The sequence below is a fragment of the Bactrocera tryoni genome, chromosome 5, assembly GCF_016617805.1.
Source record: "Bactrocera tryoni isolate S06 chromosome 5, CSIRO_BtryS06_freeze2, whole genome shotgun sequence".
Lineage (NCBI taxonomy): Eukaryota > Metazoa > Arthropoda > Insecta > Diptera > Tephritidae > Bactrocera > Bactrocera tryoni.
Window position 1 is genome coordinate 47,882,716 of NC_052503.1, and position 13,480 is coordinate 47,896,195.

Genomic DNA, 13,480 nt, shown 5'->3' on the forward strand with positions numbered 1-13,480 from the left:
CAAAAATATTCGGTTATCAGTAGCGGTAGCCAGTAATTCCCAGTAACATGCCCGTCTCGATCATCACAGAAGGAGTACGGCGCATTGACCGGCGTCAATAAACCGCACCAAACCGAATTTTTTCGAGATGCAATGATGAATCATTTAGCACGTATGGATTACTGCCTGACCAATAACGCATATTTCGCTTATTGACGTCGCTATTCAGCCAGAAATGAGCCTCATCGCCGAAAGTTATTTTTCGAAGAAAATCCGGATAATTTTCAAGTTGTTGCTCAACCCAAATCACGAACATACGACGATTCTGGTGGTCAAGCGGCTTCAGTTCTTGCGTCGATTTGACCTTTTAAGGATGTGATCCAAAATCTTTTCGCAAAACTCGCCAGAATAACGACAAAGAGATACCCAACGCTTGAGAACGACGTTTGAGAGACTAATTTGGGTCTTCCTCAATTGTCCTATTGAAAAACCCGACAAAAATGTACCAGCAAGAAATTTTAGAAGACGTGGCAAAGCACCTAAGTAATAATCTTTTCGAAGGAAAGCATTTGATGTGTCAGCAAGATGCTGCTCCAGCATAGCAGACAAAAACCACCCCGAAATGGTTTAAAAGCAATAATCCTAGTTTAATATCTGCAGATGATTGTCCGTCAAGTCCCTATTTGAGGCCATTGGACTACAGTTTGTGTTTAGGGTTGGCAAACATACTCCATATGAATTCGGAGAGTCCAAAAAAACCTTTGGTTCGAGCATAGAAATAGAAACTGTGCTTATTGTGTTTGATCATTGCTTGAACCGTTTGAGGGCTTGCTTGGAAACAATGGTGGCCATTTCGAGTAACATTTTGTGCAATGCTCATTTACTAAATACATTATTAAATAAAAATAATATGATTAAAAAATGTGTTATAGTTTAAATGTTATGGCGAATTTGTAACAGAACTTATGGAAGGTCTTATTATATACTTATGAATGTAATTGAACAGCGTAATGCTTTGGGTCGATTTAAAACGATCGCCGCATTTTACGAAAGCTCTTTGAACTTTCCACTGTAAAAGCTTAGAGCTTTTATGTTTTTAAAAATGCACTACAGCCCGAAAGTTGTCAGTAAATATTGAAATGAAAAATATATCTCAAAAAGAGGTAAGATAAGTATATGATTATGTCCAGAAAAAACAAAACTAGTACCAAGAGAATTCAATGTAACTATGAAAGCCTTTACTTACTTGAGTTTCCAACTTATTAACGAAAACTTAGCAAGCTTGCGTATCAGAGCAGAGAATACGCCGCCAATAGGTCATACCTGCCTATAATGAAAATGTTCAAATCAAAACTTCTCGATAAGCAAAACTAACTGGGCCTATACAAAATCATCACTCGACCAATAATTTTATAAAAAGTACAATCATGGACACTGCTCAAAAAGCAAAAAATCAAAGTATAAAACTTGGAAAGAAAGATCCTAAGAAAAATCATTGGACCAGTAAAAGAAAATGGCGAGTAAAACCATGAGGTTGGGCCAACATATAAAATATGAAAATGTTAACGGCTTTACCAAATCGCAGCTCTGAGATGGCCCAACCATACAACGAGAATTGACAACAAGAGAACGCAGATGAAACTTATAGAGGCCACATTCACTACTAAGCAAGACAAAGACTGCGATGGACTGTCGTACTCGTGGAAGACATATAGACCGAGATATCTGAAAGACTTCTTCTTTCTACTTTCGCTTAGAAATCGTAGGCTAAATTAATTTTTAAGAGTGCCACAATAAATTTTCATAGAAAAGTATCCATAATAGATAAGGGAACTGGAAGCTTTAGTTGAAAAACTGTGTCTAGCAATATTTTTTTGAAAGCGAGGGATTGGCTTTTAAGGATTTTTTTACAACTTTGTTTTCACTTAAATTATTAAGACTTACCATCCCAATTAGTAAAGAAGGTACATACCTACCATGTTGAGCGTAAATTTTTCTGGCTTGATCACACAATCGAAATCTTAATTTACTAAAATTCCGTTAATTTATTAAAATTTTCTGCAACTGCTCCAAACGACGAAGAAAACGATGTTTCTTAAGAATATAGTTTAGAACGGGACAGTGGGCTTTTGAATATTAGTGTTAGGCCTCTTTGTCGTTCTTTAGAGCACGAAAATGTTTCCTATATCGGTAAGTGAATGCCCGTTGGCAAGGTTTTCTGTAAACAGAGAATAAAGAATTGATAGCATATTTCCAAGAATAATAGTGAAGATTAGTTTTGGGGATAAATTTAAAGGGATCAAGTGTGATACTAAAAAATCTAAATTTTTGCCAAAAAAAAATTCTAATTTCAACAACAAAGCGGGGGCCGGTGGATTGCCGGCCGAGCTATTCAAATACGCAGGCGCAGGTAAGGAGCATGCATCTGCTTCTTTATAGAATTTAGTCGGACAAAAGTATGCCCAACGATCAAAACTTTTAAAAAGAAACAACCCACAATCTACGCCAATAACGGCGATATAAGCCTTCGCAACATCGCATGTAAAGTTCTATCGAACGTATTGTGTGAAAGACCGAAGTCCACCGTCAACAAACTGATTGAACCTCATTATTATATCTTTAGACCTGGCAAATCTACTATCGAACAGATTTTTACCACGCTTCAAACCTTGGAAAATGCCCGTAAAAGGAAGATCGACACGCACCACCTCTTTTTCGGTTTTAAAGCTGCTTTAACAGCACGAAATGGAGCTGCCTTTATGTCGCTTTGTCTGGATTTGCTATCTCCACAAAACTATAGCGCCAGTGTATGTTGACGTTGAGCAATAACAAAGCTCCGTCTGGATCGGAAAGGACCTCTCCAAGCTGTTCGATAACAAATGAGATTTCAGACAAGGCGACAACCTATCGTGCGACTTCTTCAATCCACCCTTGGAGAAAATATTTCAAGCTGCAGAACTAAATAGAGAAGGTACAATATTCTACAAGAATGTACAACTGTTGGTTGTCAATGAAATCGATATTATTGGCCGTAACAACCGCACCGTTAGTTCTGCTTTCTCCAGTTTGGACAAAGTAGCAAAGCAATTGGGTCTGGTTGTGCACGAAGATAAGACGAAACATCTCCTATCGTCAAACAAACAGTCCTCAAATTAGCGACTTCAAAGTTGTGGACAATTTCGTCTATCTTGGAACGAGTATTAACACCAACAACAACGTCAGCCTCGAAATCCAACGCAGAATAACTCTTGGCAACAAGAGCTACTACGGATTGAGTAGACAATTGAGAAGTAAAGTTCTCTCTCGACGAACAAAAGCCAAACTCTATAAGTCGCTCATAATTCCCGTCCTGCTATATGGTGCAGAGGCTTGGACGATGACAACGTCTGATGTGTCGGCCTTAGGAGTGTTCGAGAGAAAGCTTTTGCAGAAGATTTATGGTCCTTTGCGAATTGACACGGCAAATACTGCAGCCGATGGAACAATGTTATAGGACGATATTGACATAGTCAAGCGAATTAAGAGAGCGAGAGCGGCTACGCTGGCTAGGTTATGCTATCCGAATGGATAAAAACACTCCTGTTGCGAAAATATTAAGTCCAGTGCCCGCCAGAGAAAATACTAGTTAAAGAAGGACTTGGAGCATTGTCAAAGGTATCTGAACGGCTATTTCTCAAATAAGGTGTAGTCTATTCGAAGAATGTTTTACTATTATAGTTCCTTGATACAATGCCGAGAGCTGCGGAAAAATATATATTAACTCAATTTGCTTGATATGATTTTAGCGATGCGGAAAACAAAGAAGCAATACAATTTTATATTATAGACTTTTAGGTATTTTTAATAAACTATTGAAGAGAAACCGTAAATTTTAAAGCGTCTTGTTTTGACACTTTCCAAAGCAAAGACACTTTCCAAATTTAGCATCGCAGACATCGCTCTGATATCTACGGCGCTACGTGCGAATAAACGCATGAATATTTACCATTAAAAAAAGCAGTAATGCTTATCGCACTTTTGTAGTTTATTTATAAACAAAGTGTTTTCGTTCAACTGTACCAATAAGTTTTGTTAGATTTATTGTTGTTCACTACATCAGGCCATCATTTTTCAATTAGCCATATAGTTGCTGTAGATAGCTAGTGCTAGTGCCAGTGCACCAAATAATATTTCAATAGGCTGATTGTAATTTTTTCTCAGCGGTTAATAAACTCTTAATATAAGTACTAAATTGTCAGGATATTTTTGGAACTCAGTTAAGCTAGTTCGAAATTGACAAGTGGAATTGAAATCTAAAATTCAGTATTCAGTCCTTTGCAGTTTTTTTAACGGTATTTGAAGTGAAATTACTATTTTGACCAAATTATAGATTAGGATTACTGTCTAAGTTAAGTTGGCGCGGCTATGTCTTCATTGAATCCTGGTAACTGACGAATTAAACCGTGACGTTTTACTTCAAGGCCTGCATCGAAGCAGGATTGTCCGCATAGGCTTTAGACTTTGCATATTCTCATAGGAAAAAGTCTAACGGTGTGGTATCATACGATCCAAGTGGCCAATCGACTGGCCCAAATCGTGAAATTGTCGGCTCACCGAAGTGTTCTTTCAATAAATCCATTGAATGTTGTGATGTGTGGGAAGTGGCGCTGTCTTGTTGAAACCAAATGTCGCCCAGATCACGAGCTTCCATTTCAGATATCAAATTGTGCGATTACATGGCAACTCTTGAATCTTTTCAGATTGCTCTTCGTCCCAAATGCGGCAATTTTGCTTTTTTACATACCCATAAAGCCAGAAATGCGCCTCATCGCTAAACAAAATTTAGCTTGAAAACGTCGGATCTTCTTGGAACTTTTCAAAAGCCCATACAGCGAAGCTGTTGATTAGGAAGGTTGAGCGGCTTCAGTTCTTACACAAGTTGTATTTTGCACACTCTCAATTAAAGATCTCGACGTAAAATGCGTGAAGTCGCTCGCAACGTCAGAACTAGTTGTTGCGAATGGCGCCGAATCCACTCTCCCCAGTTTTCATCTACTTTTTCAGCCTTGTCTGCTATATTTTCTTCAATGCTTGCGGGATGTGATGTTTTAGGTCGAATATTGTCCTATAATGAATGCTGGGTCTTCAAGATTTTTTAAATTTTTTATTTAAACGTAAATATAAAAGATTGTATGCTAATTTCGTTTGCCATTACTTTTCCTGATATTGATCGGTTTCGCATGATTCTCAGGCATTTCTTTACAAAATTTCATAAATTATGGTTATTTCTGACAGCAAGCAGTCAAGACAATAAACATCGCATTATGAAAGAAATTGCCCTTAGATCAGGGAGGCAAGAGAAAATCGGCCACATGCATACAGATTCCAGTCCTCAAATGGAATTACGACAACGAAACGGCTGATAAGCTTGCCGAAAGTACCACCTGACTAACTGCCTTCACTTTATTTAATGAAATTTTCGAAAGAGCTGGCATGCGGATCAGGACGAGATGGAACGCCTAAAGTACACGCAGGATCGCCAAGTTCAAGTCCAAAAGTCCCGTACGTTTTTTTTACTCACACGATCTTGAATAGACTGTCTATCGGTTGCTGGCCTCTTATCACGTCACAACCTACTGGCATCACATGCGAGTTTGATGGGTATAAGTAACGACAATACATGCAGAAAGAGAAGTAGGCATGACAGAGACGCTGAAACATCTTCTATGCCTCAGTCCAGCACTATCTAGAGCTCGTTTTAAATATCTAGAACTTTGCAGTTCAGAGCATTATACGATGTATCAAACTTGGATATGAAGTCGCTCTTGTAAAATGCGTTGATTTCCGTGTATGACACATACTTCACCTTGCATTACAAAGTACTAAGAACCACAAGATCTTTATATCGGGTGACAGTCAGCCAGTATAGCATAGCTCTCGGTGTCTGACGACGTATAATTTCGAAAAACAGGCCCCAAAAATCTGAAAGTGTACCTTTTGATAGCATCGTAATGAACGGATTCGACGAACTAAACAGTGTATGAGCCAAGTCTTCTACCGTCCTTTTCGAAATTTTTTTTTGAGTGTGGCTTTGGCGCAATCTTCCAAGATCTTTATTTCTGGCTTCGAGAGCTTCTCTAACATCTTAATTATTGGACAGGTTACATGTTTTATAAGTACTGCATCATATATGTATATATTAACATAGGTCCACGCAAAAACGATTCGTCACTTCATTTGTGAATGCCCAGGTTTGTCACAAATCATCACATCGAATTTGTCGAATCCGATAAGATTAGTAGGGTCATTGAGGACACCAAGTAGTTTGAACACAATCATGGAGCGTGATATCAAGATAAGGTTTATCAAAGTGCGCTACCAGCGCTAATTGAGCCCAAGTGCAGAACTTCTACTTACCTACCATTAACATTTTATGACGAGATGTAGGCATATAGAAACATGGATACTACTTCGCTTGCCAAGTGCATTAATTATGACATTACTCAAGTATACTCGAGAATATATTTTGCAGACATTTTAAATATAAACAGCAAGGAAGGGCTAAGTACGGGTGCAACCGAATATCTTATACTCTTAAAGCTTGCAGGAATCAAAGCCAAAGAAATACCGAATGGAGTAAAATGTCAAGCAGGGGATCAGAATCCAAGCAATTATGGTATACTTGTATATACAGTTGAACTTCCCTAACTCAAATAACTAAAATCCATAAAAAAACCACAAGTTGTACGAGTTAGAGTTATGGAAGGAAATTTGTATGAAATTGGACTTCTATTAGATAAACGAAAATCATTATACCTATGTCGTATATGAGAGTTGAGGGTAGTAACGCCCTAGTGCGTTAGAATCTGGGAAATTCCATCGAAACTCTACGTGAAATCATCATTGAAATTCATGGAAATGGCATTGAACATCTCCAAAATATCGATTTATCGCATTTTGACCGAACATTTGGGCTTACGAAAGGTGTGTCCACGGTTTGTACCGCACAAATTGACTGACGACCAAAAATCGCTCAGAATCCAACATTCGATGGACATCAATAAAGAGGTAAAAAAGGTCAAAAACTTCCCTTTCAATATTGTGACTGGTGACGAAACGTGGTGTTTCTAATATGATCCCGAAACGAAACGCCAGAGTGCTGAATGGAAGACACTGGACGAGCCGAAACCCAAAAAAGCGCGCATGGAGAAGTCACAAGTGAAGACAATGCTGATTGGTTTTTATGATTCCAATGTATTGTTCACAAAGAATTTGTTCCACCCGGTCAAAACGTTAACGCGGTATTCTACCTTGGAGTTTTGAAGTTTTAGTTTGAGTTTTTGGGCGCCGTTCGGCCCGATTATTGCGAAGATGAAAGTTGGCGTTTCTTGCACGATAATATGCCGTCTCATCGATCAACCGCTTGTGACCGATTATTTGACCAAAAGTCACATTTTAACCCTTAACCACTCCCCGTATTCACCTGATATGGCACCGTGCGACTTTTTCCTTTTCCGAAAAATGCATTTTCCCCTGAAAGGAAATCGTTATGCAGACGTAGAGGTCATTCAAAAGGCTTGCACCGGCAAGGAGCTAAAACACTCGTTCGACATGCTTTTGGACCGTGCAAAAACCTGTATCTAATATAATGCCATATACTAATAAAATTTGCTCTGAGGTTACCAATCATATGTAGTAAAGTCACTAAGATGTTATGTGTTTTTTATATGGGTCAAGTTTTCGCTCAATATTGCCCATTTTAGGCACAAAGATACACTGTTATCAGTAAAATACGCTCTCTCATTTTCATTGAGATAACTCACATGGTGGCAGCTTCCTTTCATTGGGGGTGTTTTTTTACGTGGCGGGTCCCAAACCCAGCGCACAACCCTTTGTAGGGGGTGTTTCGCCTTCTCACATTAGCTCGCCTTCGAACGGATGTTCTTAGGCTACCCAGAGGATACTTGGTCAAAGACCTGAAGTAGTGAGCTGCTTGAGCCATGTGTAAGCCATAATCGCGTAAGCGGTGTCTACGCCAATTAAGAAGAAGAAGAACTCACAAGGTGACCGATATATGCGGTATAAAGTAAATTGGATGTTCGAATTTCCTTATATTAGGTATATGGTGGCTAAGAAAAGCATTTATCTGATTCAACTGGTTTTTGACACATAGACATACTATTACCAGAAAAGATTCAGTCCAAGTATCAATTGCATATTCACTAGAATTATTATTGAAATTGGGAAGAAAATGTAATCACTATGAATTCATATTCCTTATATGAACGTTGCTAATAATTACAAAAACCTTGTTTCCTTCACAAAGTCTTTTACATAAACACAATTTTCGAGCGTTCAGTTTGTGTGACAGTTATTTGCTACACTGGTCTGATATAGGCAGTTGCGACTAATGACGAAGTTCTTGGGGAGAAAAGTGTGTGTGCAAAACTTCAGTTTGGGTATAAATATTATGCAACCTTCAGCGCGTCATCAAAACTGGCGGGAAAACGGTTGACAACAGCTGATGCAACAAGTGACAACTTCCGTGACTAGCGAAACGAATTATCTTATCGTGTATAATCGATAAGTCGATTAAGAAACAATAATATTGAAATTTCATCTATCTAAAAAGTTATAATATAACCAAAAGCAATTCTTGACTATCCCCTTCTGACTCCCTTTAGATCCAAAAGCCGAATATAATATTTTTCGAACCTGCAGATAACTATCACAAATATCACTTTATTAGTGAAAGTGAGAAACCTTCTTATCTAAAGAAGGATATATTTGATTCTAAAACAGGAAAAAAGTTGCGTGAAACCTTCCTTATTTTCAGCTTAAAATCAAAACGTTCTTACAAATTGAAACCAGGACAAAAATTAATTCAACCCGAAACCATTGAAGCAAGTGTAGATTAATTCACAAATATACATATATTAATTCTTATTCCTGCTTAATTGCCCATTGCGAGTTCATATCTCTCCAACCCATCATAATAATATTATGAAAACATCAAAATAATAAACAGTAAGACACGCGCCGGTGTAATCACAGAAGTACCCAAAACACGTGCGAAGTAAGATTTTTTCGAAAAGTATACGCTATGTAGCTATATCAATAGATTTGCAATTTCGTGTGTGCAACTCCCGATAGTTAAGAATACTGATAATGCGCTGGCTCAAGATAAGACGCCGCGTTATGACTATAAAAGCGACGGTCCGGCAATTTTCGACACACTTGTATCCGAATACCATCACCAGTTGGCACACGACCGTGATAACACAGTTAGAGTAAGTTACTTAGGCTTACTCATTTTAAATAAGTATTGAAAAGTCTACTTCTTTTTCTCCACACAGCAAAATGTTCAAGTATTTCGCATTTCTGACCATTTGCGTCACTTTGGTCTCCGCCAATTTCGTGAGCGTGCCCATCTACAAGAACCCCAACTACAACAGAACCAGAGCAACTGTGAAGGCCGAGGCGGCCTACTTGCGTAGCAAATACAATATACCCGGAGCACGCAGCGCCACTGTGGAATTGGAGAATGAATACAATTTTGAGTACTATGGCAAGATCACCATCGGTACACCAGCGCAAGACTTCCTGGTACTCTTCGATACTGGCTCATCCAACTTGTGGGTGCCATCATCCAGCTGTTCCAGCAGCGACGAAGCTTGCCAAAATCACAACAAGTACACCTCGAGCGCTTCCAGCACTTATGTGAAAAATGGTGAAAGCTTCTCCATCGAATACGGTTCCGGCAGTTTGTCCGGTTTCTTGTCGGAGGATACCGTCAGTGTAGGTGGACTCAGTATTAAAAAGCAAGTTTTCGCTGAAGCTACAGCAGAGCCTGGTGACACCTTCGTTGACTCCGCTTTCGATGGTATTTTGGGTATGGCCTTCCAGTCGATTGCCGTTAACAATGTTGTGCCACCTTTCTACAACCTGTATTCACAGGGTTTGGTCAGTGAGAACTTATTCTCCTTCTATTTGGCCTCAGCTGGTACCTCCTCTCAGGGTGGTCAATTGATTTTGGGTGGTTCAGATTCCAGCCTCTACCAAGGTAGTCTCACCTATGTGTCCTTATCCGAAGAAACTTATTGGCAATTCAGTTTGGGTGGTGCTACCATGAACGGACAGGTCTTGTGCAGTTCCGGTTGCCAAGCCATCGCTGATACTGGCACCTCACTCCTGGTTGCCCCATACAGCGCCTACAACGCATTCGTGAACATCGTTGATCCCGATGGTGATAGCACTGTTTCCTGCTCGTCGGTGGACAGCTTGCCTGATATTGACTTCGTCATTGGTGGTGTAACCTTCTCTGTACCGGCTTCAAAATACATTCTCAATGAAGACGATCAGTGCTCACTTGCCGTCAGCTACATTGGTACCGACTTCTGGATCTTGGGAGATATCTTCCTTGACTTGTACTACGCCGAATTCGATTTGGGCAACAGCCGCATCGGTTTCGCTCCAGTCGCTTAAGTTTATAATCTTTTTATATACCATTAAATGGCAACTCTTAAATAAAAAACTTTAATAAAAAAAGTGTCACAAGTTTATTTGTTGATGTTTTGGTGTCATAGAAAATCACTGGAGAAACTTATGTAAGGACAAATTGATTTCCGAACAGCACTGAGAAGAGTATTAAAATGTGTTCTTAATTTAAAAGTATATGTGGCGGTAAAACCATTGGACTAATGATGTTCGAGACCTCTCACAGCTTTTTAATAATTTAGTTTTCCAAACACCAAATATCGACTGGGTTCCTTATTACACTTTCGCAGCTTTAATACACATACCTTGCTTTGCAGCTCGATGTTCATATTGATAAGTCAAGTTGGTTTCAATTCATATTCTCATTACTTCATTATTTTGCATGCTCCTTCATTAATAGGACAACTTCGGCTGCCATTTGATGATTTGTATTTGTCCTTTTCTTCGTTTTACATAAGTATGCATTTGCTTCACATTTCATGTCTGTCTTCGAGATTCCTGCATAATTTTGCTACATACTTAAAGTCAAAACCTCGGTATCACTTTCTTAAATAGAAAAAAAATAGTTTTTTCTCGTATTCTGAACACTATTTGCTCTTCGAGCGCCAAGTAGTTGACTTGCTTGTTGTACTGGGGACTTATTTCTGACTTATATGTTCCAGCATACACTTTTGTAATGATCTTAATGGAGTCACCGTTGCTAAGATGTAGCCCTTCAGTTCTCGTGCGGATGTCTTCGACTATAATGGTAACTAATGAATCAAAGCTTTTGTCTGGTCTAGTCTTCTAAGGTGTTGTTTATTTCATGAGTGCTTTCTGTTTGAGTTCTTCTTAGCTCATTTATGGGACGTGTTTGCAACGGTTCTTAAGATTACCGTGTTTTTTAAGCGCTCTCAATATGTCGCCACAAGACTTGTCTCGAGGTTTTGATATAACCAAAGCACAGATGTGACGGCGGTGGCAGCTTAATATTTCTCTTCCCGTTATGCTGTTTTTTGGTTGATTCCTTATAACTATAACCAAGGTTTCGTCTTTTGTTACTTTCTTTTTCTCAAAATTAGTAGGACTCTCTCCTATTTGCTTTAAATTTACAGCTGCTTTTGGCAAAGCTTCATCGTAAGATGGTTATCTTCACGTGGCATTTTTGGTGTGGCCTGTTCATCAGTTAATAAGAATTGGTTGTTTGTGCTGTGGTTTTTAAGTTTGATTTAAGCGTTGATTATTTCTCTCATTGGCTTGCTTTTAGAGCCTTCTGGTAGATTCGTCACATTTATTAGCTTCTTCATCTTTTCTTCCAGTTGGAAATTAAGCTCTGTTTCGTGTTTTCTTCTAGCAGCAAAGGAGAGCTTTAGAAAGTTTTCGACAGGTATTATTTATCCGGGGATCATATCAGAGAGACCTCGTTACGCCACAGCAGCCATTTATTGAAATATTCAAAACCTAAATATCTGGAGGTCGTTCAGCCCTTTGCCACCTATTGATTCTACAGTAGTCTAAGCTAACCCTGTATAAGTACGAAGCTGAGCTTGTGGGCGAGAAAGTTAATGAGCGTGCTATCTAATGCAATCTTCTTAGCAATAATGGATACACAACACTTTGCTTTTTCTTCATAGACGCCTTTATTGTTTTTGTTTTGATTTGGAGTTAAAATCTTCAAAAATATCGATATCCACGATTCAGAACACAGGTTATATAGCGACTTCATTCGGGACCCTGCCTATGCACACTTGTGAAATAATACGTCTTAACCCTTAACTGCCATTGGACATTACATCCTGCGGCTAAGCTCAATCCGTCAACACAGTTTCAACTTAATCATCATCTTCTTCGCTACTGCCACAGAACTGCCTGTCATCATAGTCATATTTGTGGAGATATTCTCTGAAGCCTCGTGCCTGGTTGAGAACGCCGTTTCTCTTCATCATTCTGCTCCTCAATTTTTAGTGGCCTGTCCCTACTTTGGATCTGTCGTACATTCTTTTGACGTACATTATGTCTTTAGAGATAATATCCGCTAGGATATTGTTTGAAATACGTATGAAACTCTAATGACACTGCGCCATATTATCATGTTGGTTTTCTTGGCATAAGTCTTATTCTGCACAGAAAATCGGTCTTCTTTGGAGTACCACGTGCATCAATGTAGATTGGCTGAATGCGGCCAATAACTTACACCTTTTCGGACTTGAGCGTATTAAGTCTCGTGTCAATAAGTACTCCTCGGCACTTCAGTCACTGAGGGGACATGACGATATCGCCTAGCGACTATTGAGGGTGATGTCTTCAAGCTTTTTTTCTTCTTCTTCTTTCATCTGTGTGTGCACCCACATTGAATACCGTTATACATACAGATATCGCAAGGCATTGCTCACATCTGTCTTTAAACGTGTCCCGCTGGCGGTAAAATACCTTAGCACGACAAAGTGTTGCACGAGGCGGGAACGAATACGCACAAATTCCACTCATTCATTTTGTCCTACGCACATTTCCCACGTGTTTTCTCTGCTAACGCTGAGGCGTGACTTGTTTTCGTGAGTCCATTGGCACTGTGAGTACCCAGACACAGAGTATATACATATATATATTTTATGCGAAAATTGTGTGCGTAGTTAGGCGCACAGATATATCGCTGGCAGCTGCTAAAGATGAGCAATATGCTTGAGGAACTCGCTTTAACACGCTCAATTATTTTGGGCTTCATGAAGGCTCTTAAAGTTTGATGTACAAGTATTGCCCGTTAACAATGTAATGGTCGGCGCATTGAAATTAATACGCTCATTTTTTGAATCAGACCAACAGGATTAACTGCAACGGTTTGAAACGATGGCTAAAACATAGATAGATCTTTACACACTAGAGCTCTATCGGCAGTTCACTAAACGGTTGGAACCCTATAAAAATTGGCCGACTTTTAAAAGACATGGGCAAGACACAGCAACTGTTATAGAAAGTATGGAATAAAGCCAAAATTTTTGCTCATCTACATATGTGTTGACCGAAGTTACTGTAAGACCGGAGCGTAATC

At 39.1% G+C, this 13,480-nt stretch overlaps 2 protein-coding genes across 3 annotated transcripts in view; both read left to right on the forward strand.

Moving 5' to 3' along the window:
* Positions 1-13,480, forward strand: part of LOC120779062 (regulating synaptic membrane exocytosis protein 2) — a 414,623-nt gene that overhangs the window by 77,512 nt on the left and 323,631 nt on the right. The window lies entirely within an intron of this gene.
* On the forward strand, positions 9,319-10,443 carry LOC120779064 (lysosomal aspartic protease-like). Its single transcript, XM_040111200.1, has one exon. It carries the CDS (start codon positions 9,319-9,321, stop codon positions 10,441-10,443), a length of 1,125 nt encoding a protein of 374 aa, XP_039967134.1.